This window comes from Aulonocara sp. 'chitande type north' Nkhata Bay, linkage group LG5 (assembly GCF_057382095.1).
Source record: "Aulonocara sp. 'chitande type north' Nkhata Bay isolate Kocher_YH1m ecotype deep benthic linkage group LG5, A_spYH_male_GT1.1, whole genome shotgun sequence".
Taxonomy (NCBI): Eukaryota; Metazoa; Chordata; class Actinopteri; order Cichliformes; family Cichlidae; genus Aulonocara; species Aulonocara sp. 'chitande type north' Nkhata Bay.
The window spans coordinates 42,095,497-42,122,057 of NC_141348.1; the positions used below are offsets into that span (position 1 = coordinate 42,095,497).

The 26,561-nt window shown below is 40.4% G+C and overlaps 3 protein-coding genes across 3 annotated transcripts; all 3 read right to left on the reverse strand.

Annotated features, from left to right (window-relative positions):
* Window positions 1-9,696: 9,696 nt before the first annotated feature.
* On the reverse strand, window positions 9,697-10,533 carry LOC147331394 (odorant receptor 131-2-like). The gene has a single exon (XM_086294346.1). The coding sequence runs from the start codon at window positions 10,531-10,533 to the stop codon at window positions 9,697-9,699; it is 837 nt and encodes a 278-aa protein (XP_086150472.1).
* Window positions 10,534-17,371: 6,838 nt separating this feature from the next.
* LOC147331395 (odorant receptor 131-2-like) lies at window positions 17,372-18,754 on the reverse strand. Its single transcript, XM_086294105.1, has 2 exons — window positions 18,599-18,754; window positions 17,372-18,157 (listed from the first exon to the last, which is right to left on the reverse strand). Exons 1-2 carry the CDS (start codon window positions 18,752-18,754, stop codon window positions 17,372-17,374), a joined length of 942 nt encoding a protein of 313 aa, XP_086150231.1.
* A 1,855-nt stretch (window positions 18,755-20,609) lies between these two features.
* Window positions 20,610-25,029, reverse strand: LOC147331396 (odorant receptor 131-2-like). The gene is made up of 3 exons (XM_086294347.1): window positions 24,951-25,029; window positions 23,624-23,783; window positions 20,610-21,599 (listed from the first exon to the last, which is right to left on the reverse strand). The coding sequence occupies exons 2-3, from the start codon at window positions 23,771-23,773 to the stop codon at window positions 20,811-20,813; spliced, it is 939 nt and encodes a 312-aa protein (XP_086150473.1). The 5' UTR covers window positions 23,774-23,783; window positions 24,951-25,029; the 3' UTR covers window positions 20,610-20,810.
* Between the last annotated feature and the right edge of the window lie 1,532 nt (window positions 25,030-26,561).

The window sequence follows — 26,561 nt, forward strand, 5'->3', positions numbered from 1 at the left end:
TTACTTCCCCAAAAAGTAATCCCGTTACTTTACTGATTACTTATTTTCAAAAGTAATTAATTACTTAGTTACTTAGTTACTTTTTAAAAACCCGATTTACAACCTGAAGAGGTGATAAAGTGATAGATCTTTCAGCCCAATTCTACTTTTTCTACATAATCCATCATACAAAATGTAATCAAATGGAAAAGTCTCTTTTTAAAACTTGTTTTATTAGTTTTAATCTTTTAACTTTATGCATCAAGCAAAACATTTAATTATATGCAACATTCTCTGACTTGAATAAATTAGTTTAACATTTAAACCTATTTTCTACACATTCCAGCACATAAAATAAAATATTTTTTGTGTTTTCACTCACTCTTTCAAACAGATGCAAGTAAAACACAGCAGAAAATAAATAAAGTCAAAGACTCAGCGGTCCTTTTGCTCTATTTTCACCTGTAAAGCAGGAGCAGGGTAGGCGGAGGGTTACCCTGGTGCAGGTGTGCTGCGGTCAGTTGAAGAATCCGCGCGAGTGTCTCTGTGAGTTTCCCATCACGTCGTAGCTACTCGGTGCTTGCTCGGAAGTTTAGGGGTTTTTTTCGCTGTAAAAAGAAGTTTTCTTCCCATGCACGATGGACGCTAATGTTTTTGTCACTTTTTATGGAATCAAACTCAAAGTAAGGTCAGTACTTCCACACTTTAAACGCTGCACGCTCATACTCTCTCCCGCACTCGATATATTATCCATTGTTGATCTGCACACAGCTGCTGTCACCAACATAGCACTTGCTTACGTCATTGTCATGAGACATTCTCGCAAAAAAAATCACGGTTTTAGTAACGCAGTAACGCAGCGTTCCTACGGGAAAGTAACGGTAATCTAATTACCGATTTTGCAATAGTAATCCCTTACTTTACTCGTTACTTGAAAAAAGTAATCAGATTACAGTAACGCGTTACAAGTAACGCGTTACTGCCCATCTCTGCTCCTGACATTATTCATCAGCATGTCACTTCTCAGGGAATATATAACAGAGAAAACTTTAATACTGACATTGTTTGTCCTCTCATAAATATTATTATCACAAAACAATCTATGGCTTTTAAATCAATTTACAAATATAATTTTGATAATATGTTTATTACATAGTTTTGTCTTACACTGTAATGCCTACCATAAACTAGTTTTCTCATTTTCTGGTGATTGATGATGACCATTATTTTAAATGCATCACACTTCTTATGGACCATGTCCATCCATCCTCTCATCCTATTCAGGGTCATGGGGCGTTGGAGCCTATCCCAGCTGTCTTCAGGGCAGGGCACACCCTGAACAGGCCACCAGTCTGTTACAGGGCTAACACGCAGAGACAGACAACACTCACATTAGTGCAAAAGGTTGCCCTATTTCCAATTTTGAATCAATTAACACTAAAACAGGGACACACAGGGAAAACATGAAAACTCCACACAGATGTTAGAACTGAACTCAGGACTTTCTTGCTGTGAGGTAACAATGCTAACCACTAAACTACCATGCTGCCATGTGCTGCCACCATGCTACCGTATCATTTTTTTAAACTTACTCATTTATCGGCATAGGGGAAAACAAAGGGAGAAAAATGGTACACCATAGACTAAACACTAAATTGAAGCTGCTAATTTAACCTTGGTCTTCAGTTGTTATTTTCAACATGTCTGCTGTGAGAAACAACTTCTATTCTCACTCAAGCTCGATTTGTAAGTGATTTTATATGCATACATTTTTAAGTTCACACATATATCTCTCATTTCATAAGAGTAAAGAGAAGAAGATCCAGACAATGTTCATTTCTAAACATGAAGTTTTAACTGAAGTAATAGTTGTTATACAGGCAAAATATTATATTATGAATTTATATGCAAGAAAACACAGAAGAGGCACTCAGGTGGTTACCATCTCACATGTCATACATCTGTCTAGCAGGTCAGCTACTAATACAGGGTAGTCAAGTAATAGCAAAGGCCTTTGTGTGTGTGAGAGAGTTTGGTGAGAGTGTAGTTTAGTGAAGGCCTCAAACTGTTGCCCCATTATGTGAGGTGTGACTCATGAACGCGTTTAGATAAAACTTAGCAAATTCACAAATGTGAATGAAAACATTTTAAATACTGCTTCAGCTCTTTACAATCCACTTTTTAGGGTTAGGGTTAAGGTTAGTATATTTTACTTGTGTTTACTAGTAAGATTTTTTTCTAATATTTAAATTTGTGATCGTGCTGGAGGTATTAAAGAGATTCTGTTGCAGTGGTTTGAATCCTATCTATCTCATAGAGTCCAATTTGTTCATGTATTTGCAGACTCCACTTCATACACTTAGGCTGATTATGGAGTTCCACGGGGTTCTGTGGTAGGTCTAGTTCTGTTTACTTTATACATGATTATTTTAGGCAATGTCATTACAGGGCGTAGCATCTATTTTCACTGCTATGCAGTTTATCTATGCATGAAGCCAGATAACGCACACCAATTTGTTAAACCTAAGGAATGGCCTAAAGACAAAATGACATGGATGGCCTCTCATTTTTTACTTCTAAATTCAGATGAAACTGGGGTTATTGTACTCAGGCCTAAAAATCTTGGAAATATGGTGTCTAACCAGATATCTACTCTGGATGGCATTACCTTGGTCTCCAGAGACACTGTGAGGAACTTTGGAGTCATTTTTGACCACGAAATGTCCTTCAATGCACATATTAAACAATGTGTACCGTCCCTTCCTGAGCCTGGTTCTGCTGGAGGTTTCTTCCTGTTGCTAGCTCATAGGGGGTCATATGATTTGTGGGGTTTGCGCTGTTGTCTTTTTATTATTGTAGAGTGTTTACATTAGAATTCAAAGCACCTTGAGGCAAAATTGAATTGAATTAAATGTATGCAAAAGGGGGCAAACTATTTTTCACACCACTGCAAATCATCAAATTTTCAGAACAATTTCTGCACAATCATTTCTGATGGGTTTAAAAAAATTACATTCAAAATTTTGGACATATGTAATATTTGCTATGAAACTATAGCTTCATACTTAAATTATTTTTAAAGATATATGTTCTTGAAAATAATTTTTGGTCAACACACTTGCAGCATGTTATGTTTTTCACTTTGGAATCTGAGATCATGTTTGAACAGTATTATATCAAAATCTATTAAAGACTAGGTACCCCTGCCCCCCTCCAGGGGCAGGGGTACCTAGACCCGGTTTGTAGAGTACGCTTGGGGAGTGTGATCGTGTATACAGTGTCTCTTTATGTCTGTCTCCACGTCGGTTGAGTGTGGTGTAAGTGCATATGAGAGCATGAGGGTGGGAATGGATGTTTGTGTCTGTGTGTGCCTGTATGTCTGTGTCTATATGTCAGGTTGGGTATCAGACGCCACCTCTCTGGGGACATCTCGGGCCTTCCAAGGTTTGGAGGCCTATCTCCACCCACCACCACTTCCCCTGCCGGTGGCGGACTCCCTCAGGTGTCGGTGCGTTGGTGGTTCTTTGTATCTGGGGGTGGGCGTCCGGGTACACACCGGCTCACTCCTTGGCGGCCGCTTATTGGGGCTCGCTCGGGCCATTTCGGAGGTGGGGTGCCCCCGGCCTCTCGGCCTGGGGCTCGGTCACTCAGGCACAGCTGGCTGCCGGCGGAGCCCACGGGCGCATCACTGCAACTCCCCCTGGCTTCTGCTCCGCGGCTGCTGAGTGAGCCCTCATCTGGGACTCTCCTTAGCTCTTACTGGGACAGTGGCGCAGCTGCCCCTCTGTGGGTCTTCCTTGGTCTCTTGTGTTCTGGGGGCCTCTGGATGTCTGGAGTTTTGATCTCCTCCATACCCGCTTGATACCATAAAGGACGGGGCTGTGGCTCCCCACACTCCCTAACAGATCATTACATGGAGAAATCTTTGGAATGCAAGCATGCTGATCCACACAGGTATGCACACAGGTGTACACATGGGTATTCACAGACGCGGACTAAAGCTTTCTTGGCTGCTGCCTCAAAGCACACTGTGCGCTGTCTATCTTGCGTGCTGAACAATATCGTCTATTATTTAGTAACTATTGATATCTATGACTAGCTAGTTTATTGTGATGGTGCTTTTTTTCTTCTATTATTATGTTGCTCTTTGTTGTTTGCTGTCTCCTCTGTTTGTTTGGTTTTTTTTCTCCATACAGGTGACCCAGGAGTTGTTTTTTTTTGTTTGTTTGTTTGTTTGTTTGTTTTTTCTCTCTTCCCCCCCTTCTCACCGTCTCTTCTCCCCTTTGGTTTTCTTTCTTTCTCTCCCCCTCTTTCTTTCATTCTTTCCCCCTGTCCTATTTAAAAAAAAAAAAAAAAAAAAAGATGACAAAGGATGAACTGAAGCTCCGCCATCACGTGATGTCACATGCTGCTGTTTCTGATGTCAAAAAAAAAAAAAAAAAGACTAGTGATGGGATTTCCGGCTCTTTTTAGAGAACCGTCTCTTTTGGCTTGGCTCACTGAAAAGAGCCAGCTCATTCATATATATATATATATATATACACACACGCCTTTGGAGCAGAGGATCGCAAGTTCGATTCCTGCCTGGGGTGTCTGTATCCAGTAAGGGTCCTAAGGCTAGACCCCCTATGCTTAGTGAGCCTACCGCAGACATGAGCGAGACAGATAAATATGAAGGCATGCCGGCTCGGACGTCGCCCGGATCAACAAGGTCTGCGTCAGGTGTTGAGGAACCAGGGCACCCTGACGACAAGTGGGCTACTGGAACAAGACGGCATCGGTGGGCAAGAGACGAAAACAGGGCGTTGTTGGAATGCTACTACGCAAGTAACCCTGGCAGAAGGGGCTACACGAATAGGATGAGGGACCTATGGATTCTTCGATACCCAACATCAACAATGACGGCGAAACAACTAGTAGCTCAGTGTTCCAACATTCGAAAGAAGGGACTGCTATCACAGCTAGAGATTGACAAGGTACAACATAAATGCTACGGCAAGGAGTCAGGATGCCAGGTCAGGGGGGAGATATCATCACCCCTACCCGAGATTGGGTACATAGCCCCAAGTGCGATAGGAGAAGGATCGTTGAGTGCGAGAGGAACTGACCTGAAAAATAGGATCATGGCCAAGCTTGAAACCTGGATCCCCCGTAGCTGGTTACCAAGATTACGTGAAGTACCCTCAGAAGGTCTGCTAGATGATGTTAATGCAGCACTACAGATGATACCTACAACCACGATTACTGACACTAACAAGCTGATGTACAATACGGCAGCAGTGATCAGTGAGATGCTTGGCTACAAGTTGAACAGCCACAAGGGGCAGTACCCTCCATGGAGAAGGAGGCTAGAGGGCAAGATCAAAGTAGCACGTAGGGAGGTTAGCCAACTAACGGAGTTGTAGAAGGTGTGACAAAGAAGGTGCCTAAGAAATACAGCAAACTGTCCATACCTGAGGCCTTGGAAACTGCCAAGCAAAGACTCACAGCCTTGGCCAGCCGCTTGAGGAGGTACACCAGAGCGATAGAAGGCAGGAGAATAAACCAGCTGTTCTCCACAGAACCAGCAAAGGTGTACTCTCAGTGGCAAGGGAACAATAAGAGAACAGCACCACCAAGGCTGGAGACGGAGCAATACTGGAAGAGCATATGGGAGAAGGACACAACCCATAATGGCAATGCTCAGTGGCTAGTGGATCTGAGGGCAGACCATAGCGACCTCCCTGAACAGGGTCCAGTAACCATCACAGTGGCAGATATCCAAGAAAGGGTCTCCAGTATGAAGAGCTGGACAGCACCAGGGCCCGACATGGTTCACGCCTACTGGCTGAAGAAGCTGACTGCACTCCACGAGCGTCTTCAAGCACAAATGAACCAGCCGCTAGTTAACGAGAGACACCCGGAATGGCTAACCGAAGGTCGAACGGTCCTGATCCCCAAGGACCCCAAGAAGGGACCGGTCCCATCCAACTACCGACCAATAACCTGCCTCAGTACTACATGGAAGCTCCTGTCAGGCATCATATCAGCTAAGATGAACAGGCACATGGGTCAATACATGAGTGGGGCACAGAAAGGGATTGGCAAGAATACCAGAGGCGCAAAACACCAGCTACTGGTAGACAGAACAGTCAGCCAAGACTGCAAGACTGACCAACCTGTGCAATGCCTGGATTGATTACAAGAAGGCCTATGACTCAATGCCCCACAGCTGGATACTGGAATGCTTAGAATTGTACAAGATCAACAGGACCCTAAGAGCCTTCATCAGGAACTCAATGGGGATGTGGCGTACAACACTAGAGGCCAACTCCAAGCCCATAGCACAAGTCACCATCAAGTGAAGCGCCTTGAGTATGAAGCGCCTTGAGGCGACTTTTGTTGTGATTTGGCGCTATATAAATAAAATTGAATTGAATTGAATTGAAGTGCGGGATCTACCAAGGAGATGCTCTGTCCCCACTGCTGTTCTGCATAGGCCTGAACCCCCTCAGTGAGATCATTAACAAGACTGGCTACGGATACCGACTACGGAACGGAGCAGTTGTCAGCCACCTCCTGTACATGGATGACATCAAGCTGTATGCCAAGAGTGAACGAGACATTGATTCACTGATCCACACTACCAGGCTATACAGCAATGACATTGGAATGTCGTTTGGACTGGAGAAGTGTAGTCGAATGGTAACAAAGAGAGGGAAGGTAGTCAGAACTGAGGGGATTGAACTACCAGAAGGCAACATTGCAGACATAGAGGACAGTTACAAGTACCTGGGGATCCCGCAGGCAAATGGGAACCATGAAGAGGCCGCTAGAAAGGCTGCAACCACCAAGTACCTGCAGAGGGTCAGGCAAGTCCTGAGGAGTCAGCTGAATGGTAAGAACAAGATCCGGGCCATCAACACCTACGCCCTGCCCGTGATCAGGTACCCTGCTGGGGTAATAGGCTGGCCAAAGGAGGAGATAGAAGCCACTGACATAAAGACAAGAAAGCTCCTTACCATGCATGGAGGGTTTCACCCCAAGTCCAGCACCCTGAGGCTGTACGATAAGCGGAAGGAAGGGGGCCGGGGACTGGTGAGTGTCAGCACCACAGTCCAGGATGAGACAACGAACACCCAAGAATACATTGGGAAGATGGCCCCAACTGACCGAGTGCTCAGTGAATACCTCAGGCAGCAGAAACCCAAGAAAGAGGAGGGAGACGAGGAACCATCATGGAAGGACAGGCCCCTGCATGGTATGTACCACCGGCAGATAGAGGAGGTGGCTGATATCCAGAAATCCTACCAGTGGCTGGACAAAGCTGGACTGAAAGACAGCACAGAGGCACTAATCATGGCAGCACAAGAACAAGCTCTGAGTACAAGATCCATAGAGGCTGGGGTCTATCACACCAGGCAAGACCCCAGGTGCAGGCTGTGTAAAGATGCCCCAGAGACAATCCAGCACATAACAGCAGGGTGCAAGATGCTAGCAGGCAAGGCATACATGGAACGCCATAACCAAGTGGCCGGCATAGTGTACAGGAACATCTGTGCCGAGTATAACCTGGAAGTCCCGAGGTCAAAATGGGAGATGCCCCCAAGGGTGGTGGAGAATGACCGAGCTAAGATCCTGTGGGACTTCCAGATACAGACGGACAAAATGGTGGTGGCTAACCAACCGGACATAGTGGTGGTAGACAAACAGAAGAAGACGGCCGTAGTGATCGATGTAGCGGTTCCGAATGACAGCAATATCAGGAAGAAGGAACACGAGAAGCTGGAGAAATACCAAGGGCTCACAGAAGAGTTCGAGAGGATGTGGAGCGTGAAGGTAACGGTGGTCCCCGTGGTAATCGGAGCACTAGGTGCGGTGACTCCCAAGCTAGGCGAGTGGCTCCAGCAGATCCCGGGAATAACATCGGAGATCTCTGTCCAGAAGAGCGCAGTCCTGGGAACAGCTAAGATACTGCGCAGAACCCTCAAGCTCCCAGGGCTCTGGTAGAGGACCCGAGCTTGAAGGATAAACCGGCCACAGGGGCGTGCTGGGTGTTTGTATATATACCACTCATATATATTCAAATCATTTAAAAAAATGTTCATTTACCTGTTACTACCACACACCAAATCCGGTCGTTGGTAATTGCTTGCTTGTGTAGCCACTAGGTAACAAAAGCTCAACACTTTGCCTGCATCCTGGAGCACTTCTGTTGTGTTTTGTACGTGTTTTGGAGTTTGTACATGCTTTGTCTCTAGGGGCCACCGTAAATCTACTTTTATTTATTCTCTCCACATGAAATGTAATAAATAAATCATATATTACAAAAACCAACTATTCGCAGTTCAACTTTTAGCTATTTAAATTTTTAGCTTTTTCCTTTTAAACAAATTTTAAGTAAAACAACACAAAACACTGCAAACCACAACACAATTACATATAAATGAAAATATGAAAACAAAATGAAGATGCACATTCTCTGTCATATGGGCCTGCATGAATAAACTTTGTGAATCTTTTAACATCCACAACTGTGATTACTATACCTTTCTAATGTGACGTTGTTGTCCCTGGCTCTCTTTCTCTCTCTCTCTCTCGCCTGCTCTGTTCCTGTGCTACTGCGAGTGTAAATTCCACCCCTCCCCCCTCTTCCCAGCACAAAGCACAAGGCTCGTGTGCTGAGTGAAGCAGAAAAAAAGAGTGAGAGAGAGGGAGAGAGAAAGAAAAAAAAAACCCACGGCTGGCGATAAGGAGCCGGCTCGTGTCGTTCACTTCAAAGATCCGGCTCTAAGAGCCACTTCGTTCGCGACCGACACAGCATCCATAATTTAAGACAAATGTATTATTATTACCATATTATTCCATTTGAGCACACATAAATAAAAAAAAAACACAAAATATTCTTAAATACAGTGGAACCCTGACTTACGAATACCCCATGTCACGAAAAATTCAAGTATGATACCAAATAACACAAGTGAAAACTGAAAAGCTGGATCAGATCACTGACAATGAGCCAGTCCATTCAGATCAGTTCAGTGGTGTTCTTCATTCACTTCATCACTGCAAGTTCAAGCACTAATGTAGCTTACAGGAAGCCAAAAGCAATAATTACTAATTAACAGTACTATATAAAGTATCCTGCTCTGCAATTTCAAAATTTCCCTCCACATAAACCACCACATAAAATCCATTAGTGAGCCAATGGTAGCAAAATGTTTGCAGGAAAAAGGCTCATTTGATTATTTTCCCATCATGCACATAATTGGAGAACCTGTCTTACATAAGTAACAACAAAACTGTTATACCATTTTTCAATTTAGCACAGTAATGCTTTATGGAAAAATGGACTGTCAATGAAGTAGCATCTTACTTTGGAACATATTACACTAAACACTGAGCACCAAAAATGAATCCAATAACACCAAATTCTGAAAACTCATGAAAATATGTTTTTATTTGCTGTAGGTTAGGTTACTGCAGTTTTCTCCTTTGTGATACAAACAGGAAGTTACAGTATTTCTGCCTACAGCTTCAAAATGCAGAGACTAACAGAACACTGTTTCACTGTGAATGAGAGTTTAGAAAGATCAAAAAAATTGTATGATATGAGAAACATAAAGTGAATTTCACTACTCCCATTACTTCTACTTAGCCTGTATCTAAAAGAAAATGGTAATAAAATTAAGAGAAATTGATAAATGTGTAACGTCAACAATGTCTGTCTTGTCTGGGTTACCTGTGTACAAAAGCATTAGCATTTTTTGTATGAAACAAGTATTTTTTCAGGTACTTTCTGAACATCTTATCTCGTATCCCATAAATAATTGGACTGATGATTCGAGGCAAAACATGTATTAGTATTGAGACTGTGTAGCGAATAGTCAGTACTCCACTTGGAAACAAGGATGTCAAACCATTGAGCAGCAAATCATGCACGTAGTTGAGCATGCACAGCAGCAGCTGGAAGCCGTGCAGCAGTACAGTGTTTCTTGCTTTCCTGGCGTTTGCAGCAGCTGCCTGTGCAGCGAAAAGAATTCTGAAATATGTGTAGACAAGGATGAGCCAAACAATAACCAGAAATACAATGTTGGATATATCTTTCTTCTTTTCTAGCTCAGGAGGTCTGAAAGTTGTTTTCCAAAGGCAGAAGACTCTTGAATGAAAGAAATCTCTGGATTCTGTGGCCAAGATGGTGAATAAATCTGGCAGAATTGTAAGTGAACTTAGCACCCATATCACTGTGATCACAACGGTTACATTTTTGACTGTACAGATCTGTGAGTGCTGGAGAGGGAAGCATATGGCAACATAACACTCTACTGCCATCACAGCGAGGGTCATTGGAGTGTTAAGGCTGGAAATTATCGCAATCACTAGCAAAATAATACAGAAGGGCACATGAAGAGTGAAAATGGCGTAACTGAGAACTTGAAGGAGGGTGAACATGATGAGCAGGAGGATATCATTGATTACCAGATGAATGTACAGGATGTAACGAGGATTTGTGTTGAAAACCTGAAGAGAAGGACAGGATTTAGAACATGAAAGGTGAATTATTCCACTAAACATTGAACGGTGGATAAAAAACAACTGCTCCAGTGACCAAACTTGGACGTCCAAAAATATCACTTAAAAGACGTCACTCCAACGTCTCTTTGCGCGATGGAATGTTCACCGTGCAGAACATATCACATTCTGTCGTCTAGTATGTAGTTCTAAATGGATGTAATAAATAGATGCAAAATTTATGAGCAGGATACAGACCTCATGTTTTTTGAATGTGTGCAGCAAGGTGCCGTTGACATAGATGATGGCGATACTGAGGACCACAGTTATCACATTCTTGACAATAGCTATGTTTAACGGGTCCCGATACATAACTGTTGTCAAATTCATGGCAGCATTTGAAAGGTTCTTGAGTTGGCCAAAAAACCTGTAGACATCATTGATTGTTATGGCAGGTTGTAACACAGAAGGTGTTAACTTTAAAAACACGGCAAAGTGTTGATATCTATGAGCATTCCTTATCTGATTAATAATAATCTTAGAAATCTTAAATATTCTGCAACACTATTACACCAACCATAAAACACCATATCCAAGAATCAAAAATAATTCATTTTGCATAAGCAAATAATTTACATTTCAGAAAATGCATTTTCTGCAATGTAATTCACCATAAGTTATTTATTCTCATCAATTTTATAAAGTTCAAAAACCTTTCTGCTCCAGTTTACAACAAACTATGCTTTTCTGCACTAAACTCTGCTTTAGTTAAGTGTGAACTGCAATAAGACATTTTCATTAAAGAAAAAACTCCACATGTTTGTCCTATAACATTAACTTAGTCACAACGAGCTGGATAATAGTAGCATTCTCATTCAAAGCAGTAACTTAAATCATAGTTGATAATTGCGCCTGGTTGTGTTACAATCAGAGTTATTATATAGCTGATCACATAAAATAAAATATACTACACTAAATGATTCAATACAATACAAATCTCAAAGAATATATAAATTGTTTTTATAAACAACCCCACCCACCAAAGAATAGGTGCTCACCTGGTTATGGTTGACTTCTGTCTTGTAGCACTTGCCAGTGATTGATAATTTATAATAGTGGTTATATGCAAATGACGTCAGGTGTGTCTATACTGTATGTGTGAGAGAGGGAGACAGTGCCTGAATGTTTGTGAGTAGTAGGAGTGCTCGTACCCATTAGTGCATGCACGTGTGTATTAGGCACTTTTGCTAGCTCACAGAGAAGAGACAAGAATCTCTGCAAATGTGTCAATATCATGCTTTGTCTTATGGTCCATCTCCTTAGGTTGACATGACACCAACACATGCTCTAGTGTCTTTGTTTAAAGTTTGAAAAGTCAGAGGATATTGTCAGCATTTAGGCTACAACATCCACTAACCCCAGCTCTCCAGCTAACCTGAAACATCTCTCTGTATTATATGTGTATCAGGGCCCTAGGCCATGTGCATGCATTAAAGGACTCCATTCAAAAGGCCTGCTCATTAAGGGCCTTAATACCCATTATTTTTTGTCTTTTACATCAGTATGACAAAATATAGATAGATTTTCTTTAGAACATGCTGTTACGGTTCGGCGTTGGCAGTGTATTGTTTTAGGCGTTTTGTTTTGGCGTGACTGTTATGTGTTTCCTGTTTTACTTTGAAAGTCTGTGTTATCTTAGTGTGTTCAGTTTACGTTTCCTTGTCTCGTCAGGTCTAATTTGCCCCAGCTGTGTTTCCCTCTTGTTGTCCATTCCCTGATTGATCCTTCTATGTATTTAAGCCTTGTGTTTCAGTGTGTCATGGTCGCGATCTTCCCCCGTGTTGTAAATAAAAAGTTTGTTGTAAATAGCTGTAAATGGGTTTTGTAAATACTTTCGTTTTGAGACACTTCCGTTTTGGGGATTTTGGTAGAGAGCCTTAGTGGGGGTTTTTTCGTGTGTTTTTTCATTATTTTCATTTTCCTGCGTTGCACGCCGGTTGCCTAGGCCGGGGTGTAATATAACTGAAATAACAAGGGAAAAAAGAAAAAACAAAATTTATAAAAAATGAAGTTTCACGTATATATCTATGTCTATACAATGTGTGTGCTCGAAAAGGAGTGGGATTACATTTTTCCTGTTCCTACCCCCTTATTTCAAATTTCATTACTTACAGATCGATATTCAGAATTCGACATTAAATGATCCATACATGATTAACTATATACAAGTCTACACTCATATACAACACATGAACACACACACATAAAACATTTTCACTTAAACCAAAACAACAACAAACTACATTGTTACTTAACCTAAGCACCCTGTGGTTAACACTAGGGTTGGACGATATGTAAAAATTTTCCAACCGACAATTGTCAGTCCAATAATGAACGTTGGGCGATATATATTCGTGAATGCACAGACTTTTTGATGGGCGGAGCCATGCAATGATTTGAGTGTTCACAACTCAGAAGTCCAAGCACATCTTTGCAGGAGGTCTCCTCTCTACAGGAGCTCACTCCAATATCTTTAGGGGAGAGATATTGGAGAGGTGGAGAATGACTCAAACTGGGTGTCTATTGTGTTGTGCAGTCTGGGAGAAGATTGGATGATGAGGTGGGTGCAGTTTTCTCTGCGGTGGGGTCGGGTGGGCTGCCCCGGACTCTGTGGGGCGGGGTGGTGCTGCTGCTGTGGGCCCCGGTCTGGATGGGCCTAGGCCACATTGCCCTGGTGGGTTCCAGAGTGTTGGGATACCTCCTGGGGTCAGCGGGGGAGCTGGCCCCAGGAGCTGGCCCCTTTCTTCCCTCCCCATCCTCAGCTGCCTCCTTCTTCCCGCTCCACCACACCCACACACACACCCCAAGCAGGTCACCTGCTTGGGGTGCAGGTGTGTCACCAGGGTGCAGGGGAGGCACTCCCCCTCTGTCCCCTTCTGGCTGCCTGTGCCTAAATTTTATTCTGCAACCTAGACATCCACATTACTCACACTCTCATAACACATACATATAGGGACTTGGGGGTGGGCACGTTATACACAGAGTTTAACATGATGTCAGCCCACCCTTTGCAGCAAAACATCCTCAACACTACTGGGAAGGCTTTCCACAGGTTTAGGAGTGTTTATGGGAATTTTAGATCTTTCTTCCAGAAGTGCATTTGTGAGGTCAGACACAGATGTTGGATGAGAAGAATTGGAGCGGTGACTGCTCTAATTCATCCCAAAGGTGTTCTTTAGGTTGAGGTCAAGACTCGGTCAGGTCAGGGCCAAACTCCCTCTTATATGTCCTCATGGAGCTTGCTTTGTACACTGGTCTGCAGTCATGTTGGAACAAAAAGATGTATTCAAACTGTTGTCTGTGAAGGTTCTCAGTCATCCAGTTAATGGTAGTCTAAAGAACTTAGAAAGAAAAGTGTCTGGACTGTGAAACCTGGCCCCACCCTATCATGTGATTTCCTGAGGTCAAAAGGCCCAGGATGTGAGTGGGCATTACAGCGTCTGGGAAGGGATCTCAAAACTAGATTATAGATGGCAGACAGTTTGTGTCGTAAACAACCGCCTCTGTTCAAAGACGGTTGTTCACAGAGGACTTACAAGCCATCTATGTCTATGAAGAAGCTTCTCGGATGAGAGTTGAACCGTCTTCAAGCAACTTAAAGATGTCCAGCTTTTGTTTTCAAGCTCTTTAGAGTCTTCAAACTGTTCCACCTTCAAACTTTTAAATCTTCAAACTGTTCCCACAAAGCTGGGAGCAGGAAATTGTCCAAACGTCTTGGTATGCTGAAGCATGAAAGGCTCCTTTCACTGGAACTAAGGGGCCCCTTCAAGAATGTGTTAACACGCCATTATGATTAGTGTGATTAAAATCTTTAACGCATTTAACCCAGTCATTCATTTAATCCAGTCATGAAATTTTCTCGCTATGAAATACTTCATAATCGACTATTAGTAGTGTTAAAAGTGGAAGTCATGTGAAACAACAGCAAATAAGTCATGAAGTGGTAGGCCGTAGTACAGAGGTCACCAACTTTCTGCAGTCAATCGCTACAGACTTCCAAACTTCGTGTAGTCTTCAGATTAGCTCAAGAACAAGTTTCCTAGCAGCTACATTAGTGCCTTACATCGCTAAGCTCAGTGATGTAAGGAAGTGTCAGATGTAGTGGTGTAAAATATCACAGCGCAGAGTGGACAAGCTTTGAACATACTGCCCGAAATGTAAGAAGTTATGACCTGCAGTCTATCTGGGTCAGATATAAACCAAGTTTAGGTGGAGTTTATTTTCGCTGTGCTGACTTTTTACAGTCAGTTACAATAACTCGTACTGCGTACTAGCTAGCATGACGGAGTTTCTATACAGCTGGGTGGGTGCTATGATGTTACTGATAGTGAACTTTATTTTATTCATAAGGTTAGTTAGTAGAGATGCCAAACGTCCGGTAAAAAATGGAATTGTTCCGTATTCAGAGAAAATATTATGCGTTTCATATTGAGCCGCAAAGGAACGCGATTTGTCCCGTATTTCAGCTAGAATGGAAAAAAAGACACAAAGCTGGAGTTATTCTGTCTTTATGCTGTCAGCTTCCTCTTCTTCTCTCATTCTCTCCCCTCTCTCTCCTGTTGCTACTCTAGTCATGAAACTGATCAATGATCAGCTTTTCTCTCTTGTTTGTTTATCTCCCACAAAGAGGAAACCAGCGGATGTCGCGGTAAACAACAGCAGCACGTTTAAGCTTGATCAGCTGTTGTTAGAATTTATTTAATATTAATTTCTAGTATCAGCTGATGTTTGCTGGAGCCACAGCTGTAAAGCTGCTGGTCATGATGTCGGTTTGGATATCCTGGTGAGAGGGAAACATGAAGATGAAACCAGAAGATGTCCTTACTGAATCATCAGAGCTGAACCAGCCCGTTCTCACTCCCGAGGTGTAATGTCCCGACGTTTTGTCACGTCCTGAGAAACGCAAAAGGTGACCGTTCGCGTTCTTATGGTATGTGCCGGTGTTGTGTGAAAAAATGATTGTCTGCCAAAAACTGATTGCTCGTATTTAAATGGTAAATGGCCTGTATTTATATAGCGCTTTACTAGTCCCTAAGGACCCCAAAGCGCTTTACATATCCAGTCATCCACCCATTCACACACTGGTGATGGCAAGCTACATTGTAGCCACAGCCACCCTGGGGCGCACTGACAGAGACTGCTATAAGTAATTTGTTGGGCTACAAAGTAGAAGCCGCAATCAGTTTTTGGCAGTGACTTTTATATAACCTTTATTTATGCCGTTAAAAAAAATCTCATTAACATTAAAAATGTCTTTTGTAAGAGTAAGTGGCCAAGAGGACAGCAGAAATGGCAGCAAATATTACAATAGTGGGGATAAAGGACCTGATTGGTTATAATGTATTACAGTAACACAGAGTTGTAAAGATACTTGAAAAATGGATAATTTTTTAATTCTCTTTATAACCCCTTTGTAAACGCTGTTCACCGAAGTCTATTTACGAACATACATAAAGATATTACACATAAAAAATACACAGAAACATTGGAAATTAGTTTTTGGCAGACAATCACTTTTTGGCACAACACTGGGTTTTGGATGAAATCCAGTGTAATGACGGTCCCGCGGTAATAGACGATCCAGCCCTAAACCTAACCGTATCTGTAACCCTAGCACTTTAATGACATTAAATAGTGTTTTCCCAAGTGATTTTAAGAAAAAGAGCAAACATGTGTAGATTGAGTCCAAACGGTTCTCATAGTTCCTCATTTTTCCGATGTCGTGATTTAGGAACGTGTTGGGTGGCCGAAAACGTAATATGTTGATGATTTCTCACCTAGCAGAAAATGTTATGTTTGCAGGTGATGGAGAAACAGGTTTACCTTTTAGGTGACATGAATGTTGAAGGGAAGTTTGTGAGACAAATAACACCTGGACCCTTTTCTAAGGAGCTGACAGCTGGTAACTGTGCAGGGCGGGTCTAGCAGGTAGGGCATTAACAGGAAAGGGGGCACAAAGAAATACTTTTCTTTCTTATTCTCATTTAAAATGTCTAGCTGTAAGAAATAAAGCTAGACATTTTTATCTAGACATAATTATTTGAATCTTATAATATCTGTATCTATAATATCTGATGCAAAATGTATAGAAATCATACATATATACCAATAAGACAGTGTACATCCCTGTTACAACAGTGTTTGTTTTCATTCAAAGGCTTTATGGCTTTTCCTATAATACCTGGTGGGTTGGTCTCCAGTCAAAATGCCCGGGCCGATTTTTTGTCCCAGCCCAGCCCTGGTTGGAGCCGGATCCTGCCCAGGAGCCGAAGCTGCTTTGCTTTCTTTTTTCACCTCCTTTTTTTCTTGTTCCATTTTGTTGTCATATATCGTAAGACATATAAATAATCCTATTTTTGATTACATTAGTATTTCTTTTTACACAAAACTTTTTTGGTAATAAATTTATTTAAGAATAAAAAAATCTGATGAGCCAAACCATCAATAAGCCTCAGTTCAGGTGTGGAGGTAAAAAGAGGGAAAACCACATTTAAAAAAAAATTCTCTAAAAAATGTCAATTCAGAAATGAGTGCCATGTCTCTAGTGCTACCCAAGGCCTGACCCAGCAGTGACCAAGGACACCCAAATATATGTCACACATCATGCACAGACCTGTTATCTGATTAAAAACTTTTAAATGAATTATAATATTGCATATAAGCTTTTGTGCAGAGTTTGTAATCTTTCAACTTCCTCCTTGGTTGTGTTAAACAACATTATATTTACACTAAATATTTTAATGTAGTTCAGCTATGAAAACAGCAGAGGTTATACAAAATGACATGCTGAAAATATGTTCCCATCTAAAATCAGTATATGAGTTGGATATGTATTGCTGTTTTATGACGACCGTATTATCTTTGGAAGGTTGTTCACTGCACACAAATGCCTTTTCAAGAACTTTCTGAAAGTCTTGTCACGTAATCCATAGATTATAGGACTTCCTAAGCGAGGGAGAACTTGGTTAATAATAAAAGTGGCAAAGTTTATGTCACTTAGCCCTTCAGGAAAAAAGTATACCAGGAGTTTGATTAACGGAGGTTGCACATAAACCGTTGTGCACAACAGCACCTGAAACCCATGAATCAGGATGGTGTTTCTTGCTTTTTTAGTATCTGAATCAGCACATCTAGCCACAAACAAAATTTGGCAGTAAGTGTACAACAGTGTGACCGAAACTAGCACCAGAAACAGTGTGTGGGATGCATCCCTCTTCTTTACACTATAGCTGCTCCGAAACACAGAATCTCTGTTGCAGACCACTCTCGACTGTAAGAACTGTGAAGACTCAACGGCCAAGAGAATGAACAGATCTGGCAAAATGGAAAGTGAACTTATTGCCCAGATTATTCCAATTACAATATATGTTCTTTTGACTGTACATATGTAGCTGTATCGAAGAGGGATGCAGACAGAAACACAACACTCTGCTGCCATAAAAGCTATATTAAGAGGAGTGTTTTGTGTGGTAAAGATCGCCGGCAAGATGAGTAACAAACAGAGGGAGACGTGGATGGTGTGGAATGCGTACGAGAAGATGAAGAGGGAAATGCTGGTTGACAGTTGGATGATATCGTTAAACACCAAGTGGATGAACAGGATGTAGCGAGGGTTCAACTTGAAGATCTGATTTAAATGACATAATTAATTATTAGTGTTGAATATATCTTTAGAGTAAGGTTAAAGAAAGGCAGAGGTTAAAACAACAGTTGATTTAAAAAGACATTTTTTCAGAAAGCGTTACTGTAAAAACATGTACATATTAAAATTAGATTAAGTATTGCTTCACAGAAACAATAAATCACATAGAGGTGAATTATTGAGTTAGTAGAGAGACACCCAAATAATATCCAAAAATAAGCTAACATTGAAAGTAATAAGGTCTACATCAAAAGCAAGCATTTCTAAATGATATTCTTGTACAGCAGACAAGCTCAGCCTTCGAACCAAAGGAACCTGAGCTGGAAACAAACAAAAAAATCAACTTAAAATAAAAAAATAATAAAGATAACAAAATATGATAACTCTTTGACAGGTAAAGTAGAGTAGCAGGCCTACTTTACACACATGATACTTGTTGAATGTGTGGATCATGGTGGCATTAATGTAGTTTATGGTGATGCCCAACACAACAACGGTCACATTCTTGCCAACAGCTTTGGCAAATGTGTTCCAGTAATTCAAAGTTATTGTTGCATTGCTGTCAACTTGTGTCAAATTCATATCAGCATCCAAAGAACCTGTTTCAGGGGCAAAAAACAGTCAACGGTGCAAAGTACAGCAAATATGATCAGTGTTACATTGTGAACAGTTCTGTGGTGGTTCTTTTTTCATTTCCAATAAAAGAAGTGTGAAGTGAAGCATGACAGTACTGACCTTGAATGGATTTTGATCCTAATGTGATTGTGGTATTGCAGCAGCCTTTTTATACAGAGTGAGTACACATGGACGGTGGCGGGTGGGGGTTGATCTATGATACATGTGTGCACAGTTTATCCAAAGCCCAATGAGATCTGAGAATTTTTAAAAATAATTCTAAATTATACATTAGATAAATTCTTACTCTCTTCAAAGCCAACATGAAGAGAACAAGCAGGAGGAGAATACAACAGGCCGGGATTTTTGTGATTGTGTAGCTGATGACAAACATCCACACGGTCACACGAAACATGTCATTGACCATCATGTAAAGTAAAAACCTGGGATTACTGCAGAAAAGCTGAAGGGTGAAATAAAAGACCGGACAAATGGCGAAAAGGTTTAACAAGCAGGGGAGTCATTTACATCATTCACACAAAGAACTATAAAATATTGTGAGATATGTTATGAACACCAGAATTTTATCACTTTTATTGTAGAAATGTAAATTCTGTTACACAAAATGAACTTTTCTAATTTAACGGCAAGACATATTTTAACCTGTAACATTTTTAAAAGCAGGGTTAAACTGTATACAGTTATGTTCATTGTGTTTGAAATTGTAATCTTACATGCACTACAACTTTGTGTATTTGATTTAAATGAGGGAAATCAGTTCTTGCATCAGTAACTATTTATTTAAAGGAAGGACTTCTCTACAGCCAAAACTAATTCTTTCTCCTCATGCATGTAACCAAAGGCAGCTTTTGGAAAGGTTGTCAGCATAGAGTTCACTTACATTTCTAGTCTGGACTATTTAAGCCAGATTTCTTTTGCTTATAATTAACTTGACACCAGATAGCTAATCAGTGCATAAATTCTGATAAGTACACAAACGTTTTTCTTGACATTAGACATGTTTAGTGGCTTCAGCTTTAAACATACATATATGTCCTAAATGATCCACAGCAGTTGTTGCTCATCACAAAATGTTCCAAGTGTTGCAAATACATTTTTCACTGTTTGCACCCTAAAGGAGTACTTAACTGTACCTCATGCAAAAATTTAAATTTTGACAGACTTTACAAAAGCTCTCTGATAAAGGATTTTAATTATTGCTAAATATAAATAAAATTATGCTGCTTATCAAAAGAACATGGAAATTTGAAGCATGGATTCAAATTAAGTGAAAAAAGAAAAAGGTATTTACAAAAACAAACATAAAATTGTTTACAATTACACAAGCTTTTAAATCCAGTTAAAAGTTCCATAAACAAGATAACTGAATGATTATAATTATCATCTGCACATACAGTACTATGCACTGTAAATGTCCACGACGACATGAACATGCTTTCCAGCATCTTTATTCTTTTATTTATCGGTTGCTGTCATGTTACATACACAGCTGCAGCTTTCCTGCTGTGCAGCTGAACACTTCTACAACTGGGGGTGGTCAGAGGGCCCGGTGGCGCCAGTGTCCGGCAGCCTCGCCTCTGTCAGTGCGCCCCAGGGTGGCTGTGGCTACAATGTAGCTGCCATCACCAGTGTGTGAATGTGTGTGTGAATGGGTGGATGACTGGATATGTAAAGCGCTTTGGGGTCCTTAGGGACTAGTAAAGCGCTATATAAATACAGGCCATTTACCATTTACCATTTACAACAACAGCAGGCAGAGCACAGATTTTAACCTGGTGAGGTGTGATTGCGATGTTGCGCAGGTGCGTCCACCTTCCCTGCTGCGGCCGACCACGCCCCGCAACATACACAAATTAACAATATAAAAACCATAAATATATAACAATACCAATTAATATATAAGACTAATCAAGCTATCAAGATTTTTATTAGATGTTCATGGCATTTCAACTTACATGACTGAATGAACTGAACAGAGGTATAGGGGCCAGGACATTCACTTTTACCTATTTTGATTGTCTGATTTATGTACAGTGATTTTACACAACAGATTCCCTTTCAAGAACTTCCTAAAAGTTTTGTCACGAATGCCGTAGATAATGGGGCTGATGGATCGTGGCAGTATTTGAACTGTAACATAGATCACGAAGAGGGAATCAGTGTAATTCGTAGGAAACCATTTCTGCAGAGCATTTGTTAAGTGGGGAGCTGCATATGTTGCTATGCACAGCAGCAGCTGAAACCCGTGCAGGAGGATTGTGTTTTTGGCTTTCTTGGCATCTTTGCTTGCTGTTTTGGCAGTGAATAGGATCTTTAGGTACGTGTAAATGATAGTAACCCAAACTATAACTAGAAACACTCCATATGTAATATCCCTCTTCTGGATGATGAGGGGATGTGGAAAGACAGTGTTTCTGAGACAAAACACACGAGAATGAAAAAAATCCAGGGGTTCTGTGGCCAAGGTGATGAATAGATCAGGAAGGACAGACAATGTTGTGATCATCCAAATTAAACTAATCAAGATTAAAGTTCTTTGGACAGTGCAAATCTGAACATGACGCAAGGGGAAACAGATGGCTATGTAGCATTCCACTGCCATGCAAGCCAGGTTCAGAGGGGAATTTTCAGTGGTGAAGAGAGCGAGCAACATAAAGATGCAGCAGACGGAGACATTGAGTTTGTAGATGGTGTAGCTGATGATGAACAGGATGGCAGTCAGCATCACTTGGACCATGTCATTGATCACCAGGTGAATGAAGAGGACATATCTGGGATTCTTGTAGAAAATCTGGAGAGGTATAGGAAAACAATGTTTGAAAACAATTCTGTTTAGGCAACACGTTTAAAATTTTCAATTTTGAAAGGCAAGGCATCTTTGCTTTGAATAGTGCCCCTTCAACCACAAGCAGTAGAAAAGGATGGATATCGTCAAATGGTGCAATTTCTTAAGAGACATGTAGACACCGTTTCCACAGATACTGGTTGCATCTCATCATTATGCGTGAGATGTCATTTAGCACTGATGCTTTGACACACTGGTTGTGTCTCCAGATTAGTTTTGATTTTGTATGATTTCAACTTTGTACAGGTCATCCTGTTAAAGAGATCGGATTTCACTGGGACTTTCCTGTTTCCTGTTTAAAGCTTCATGCCTGATTACTAGGGGTGCAACGATATTCGTATCGATATTGAACCGTTCGATACAGTGCTTTCGGTTCGGTACGCATATGTATCGAACAATACAACATTTGTAATTTATTTTATCAACTTTCCTTCTGACGATGCTGTCTGTGTTGAGCGCTGAGTGAATCTGCGTTCGACTACTCCGCCTAGGCTGCACTGTCGAGCGCAGATCCACTGAGCGCTCAACACAGACAGCATAGTCAGAAGGAAGAGCGCAGGGCACCTCCCCCACCCTCATTCAGATCTGGCGTTTGGAATTATTTTGGTTTTCATGTGACGTATGACCCTGAAGGTAAGCGAGTCATGGACTAAAGTAAAACAGTATGTTGGATGTGCCATGCAATGCTCAATTACATGGGTGGAAACTAGTGTGTTAGCGCAGTTAGCTCGTTAACGTGTTGGCCGTCTAGCCCCATGCACGGGGCGATCGGCGGTAGCTCGTTAACGGAGATTTGCCGTGTTGTGGCGTTAAGGTCATTTCAACGAGATTAACCTGAAAGCACTAGTGGGAACACAACGAATATGACTGCACATTTACGCCGACATCATCCTAGTGCAAAGACAAAAACAACAAGCATGCTACTAACTTTAGCCGAGTCATTTAGACAGCTGTTAGCACATGATTCTCCTTATGCTGCTGAGAATATAGCCCAGAAGAAGCGTATAGTATAGCTTTTATTTTGGAAAGAGACATTTCTCTGTAATAAACTCTCTTTTCCAAAGATGAGTGATTCCTCAATCAGATACAGGGCTTGCAATATCGCTAGCCCGACGTCCCGGGGCTAGCAATTTTTCCAGTCGGGCTATTGTAGGAAGGAAAAATATATGTCAATGCTTTTGCATTCTTTCGGAAATGTAGCTGGGTAATTATGTCATTGGCATCGGTGAGCCACTGTCAATATGTGACATATTGAAATTGCGTTTGAATTTGCGCTTGTTTTTTTGCTTTCACTTTGCAATCGTGCGAACTGTGTATAGAGAGCGACAGCACTGATCTGTGAGTGATGATAATTTGTGCACCAATTCCTCTGACATCGTCTTATTAATCGTTAGCTTACTATGCAAACATGACAAGTGAAATCTCCCGCAGCAAGCTTAAACATGTGAGAGGTTGATCGCGCAGAGAATCGCTGAGCTTATGTGAGTGTGTGTGTAAAAGCAGCAGGATATATATTTTAGTTCTGCTGAGCCAAATAAGACAGGTCAGGGTGAAGAAGTGACAGCCAAAGAAAAGCTTACCACAAAACGGAGAAGTTATGACAAATCAGACTATAAGGCAAAAAGAAAGTGCAGCTTTATGGTTTCATGGACAAAATAATTTCTGTGGCTGCAATATGACGAGCTAAATAACCAGGGGTGCACATAAGTGGTCCGCAGGTGCGCATTCGCTGTCAAAATAAAAAACACGCACAAGGGTTAGGGTTAAATTTAAAAACTGTACTTTTGAGTTAAAATATATATTTATAATTTTAATAAATGACAAATTAAAAAGGCATGAACATTTTTTTTTGTATCGAAAAAATATCGAACCGTGATACCAAAGTATCGAACCGAACCGAACCGTGAATTTTGTGTATCGTTGCACCCCTACTGATTACATAAGTGGTCATGAAAGAAAGACTACAAGACCTGGTGTTTGCAGAACGTGTGAATGAGGTTGGCATTGATGTAGCCGATGGAGATGCCAAGGAACACGACAATCAAATTCTTGGTCACAGCTTTAGCAAATGAGTCTCGATACTGTAAGACTACAGTCACATTGCCAGATGATGCATTCATCTCTTGACAGCTGAAAAGAAACAATAAATATTATATTTTTAAGTAATAAGTAATATTTCCATCACATTTCCACTGAGTAATTCACAAGTGCATGAAAATAAAGATTTTAAAGATTTTAAATTTGTGATTCGAGTGGTAAAAGTGGCACTTTGTCCTTTTGGCAAACGCATTAACTGACAAGTACATCTCAGTACAAGTTCACTGAGATGGTGAAAAAGTCTGCAACCATCAGTATAGAAAAGCTTTACATAAGGAGCTTGGGACAACTGTTGTTGTGATTTGCTTCTATATTAAGAAAATGTCATTAACCAGTTACACATTTACTTACAATGCTATCATAATTTCATCATTTTATCATTATGTCACTTTTAAATATCAAGGCTATCATGACATCCCTACAAGTTATGAATTCATCACTGTAAAAGATGACATTCAAAAAACAACATTGTGAGAAAAATGTTAGAGAAATTCAAAAAGGAAAAAAAAAAAAAAACACACACACAATTTATTAAAGAAAATTAAAGAGCCCTTGTTGAGTTGCAGGTATTGGCCCCTTATGGTAAAGTTACTTTGAAAAGGTAATCATCAATTATAATACTGGTAATATTAATAATACTAAAACAACCAGAGACAATTTTATAATATAAAATAAAAAATAAACATACATGAACATTTAGGGCTGATCAAACTTCACAAAACAGGCACACATGAGGCATTGCTCTTTCCCTCATGTTGTTTTACATCGCAGAGCTTGTGTTGTATATGAGTTTTTTACTTATAACCTTTGAAAGACCGTGCAGTAAGAAAAAGGAAGCCTGACTTGCATAACCTCTGAAGCAAAGAGTAAATATATCTATATAATAAGTATAATTTTAACATTCAACTGAAGCATGATGATGGAAAGGACTATATAATTTAATTTTGATTATTTTTTCATCTACATTTTTTCTAAACTTTTCTAAACTGAAGTGTAAATTAATGTATATCTCTTTTAACATGTTAGTGTGTTATCAGCTGAAAACCCTGTTTTACACATTTAAAAACAATATCATTTGTAAATAGCTGCAGTTTTCAAGAAGAGCTCAAGCAGGCCTATATAATGTACATTTGCATATACATCATGACAATGGTGTCAGAATATAGTTAAAAGCAAAATGTAGTTGGAGGTGGTACTTACCTGCTTGCATCTAAACACCAACATAATGCAGCAGATAATCTTATACAGGTTTATGGTGTCCTGGGATTCCTTGTGTGTGTGCACAGGACAAGATCAATATGGTTAGCATTGCATGTTTGATTCTTATAGATTTATTAGAACACCTGTCATAAAAACAAGAAAACACAAATATTTTAGAATTTTGTTTAAAAATGTTTTCTTGGCAATTAGCAAACTGTTTTTGTGCACAAATTTGAATTGGCACACTGGACTTTATCTGCCATTTTTGTGGACCAACTCCTGTGGTTAGGAACAGCAGGTCAATAATCATAATTTGGCAAACCAAAACTAATAATGTGCTTTACAATTTATTTTGCTTTTTCTAAAACAGCATGGTTATGTTATTAACATTTTATTAAATGAAAGATTACTTCATCCAGCACACTCAAACTGTTTGCTGGAATTATGGATAAAAGCCTTACAAAAAGTATAATGTGTCCTGCAACAGAAAGAAAAACATCATATTAAGGTTTTATCAAGAAAATACACCAATAAAAGGTGTAGCATTTCATAGTTACGTGGAGCTCAAGACATTCAACATTGGCTAACATGTCAGCTATGTCTGAACAAAGTCCAAGAGCACAGTTACAAGCTTTTAAAACATATTTGCACTGAAGTACTTCAGTAATTAATTTGTATACTAAAACATTCCAAGCCATGTTGTGCCTACCTGCATTTATGCATTTAGATCACTACAGCAGCATGACATCAGATTTTATATGAAGTTTGGTGTGAGGTCCTTCAAGGATTCAGAATTATTAGTTCAGATGCAGATGTAATGCAGGTGTGAGACTGTAAACTCATCAGGGCTACTAGGGTGATGAGTCGTGTGAGCAGTATGCTGATTTTTCCATAAACATCTTTACAAGCATCATCTTTTTCAATTCATTTCCATTCTCTTTCTACTATGAAAGAGGTTAAATGCAGAATGGTGTGTAAACACAGTAAGTGAAAAAAGCTGAGAGAAGAGGAAATGATCAGTGCATCACGGGAAGCCTCATAAAGAAGAGGGCCCTGAAAGCTGAAGACTGCCTCCCATTCTACTTTTAAATATCGTAGGAACCAGAAGTAAGCCTGCAGTCTGAGAGAGATGTGCTATATTGGGGTGATATGGTTGTATCAGGTCTTTAAGATAAGATTGGCCCTAGTTATTCAAGAAGGAAAATAATTTTAAATTCAATTCTGGATATAACAGGAAGTCAGTGAAGAGAAGCCAATATAGTGCCTGTCAGTTCTCTTGCATTTTAGATCAACTGAAGATTTCTTGAAGATAAGTATTAATGGAGGCCAAGGTAATGCCATCCGCAGTAGCTAGCTGGTAGCTGTTTCTAGGATTTTTAGGACAGAGTACAATAACTTTAGTTCTATCTGATGTTTTTAGGAAGGAAATTGGATAAAGCTCTGTATCATCCATAGTATAGTAATAAAAATGTCTGCTATTGTCACGGTTCTAGGTCAGTTTTGACCCAGTATTTTAAGTTCTCATGTTTTGGTGTGATTTTGCATTTTAGATTCTTTTCTTATTCTCGTGTGGTGCTTTTGTTGATTATTATTATTATTATTATTATTATT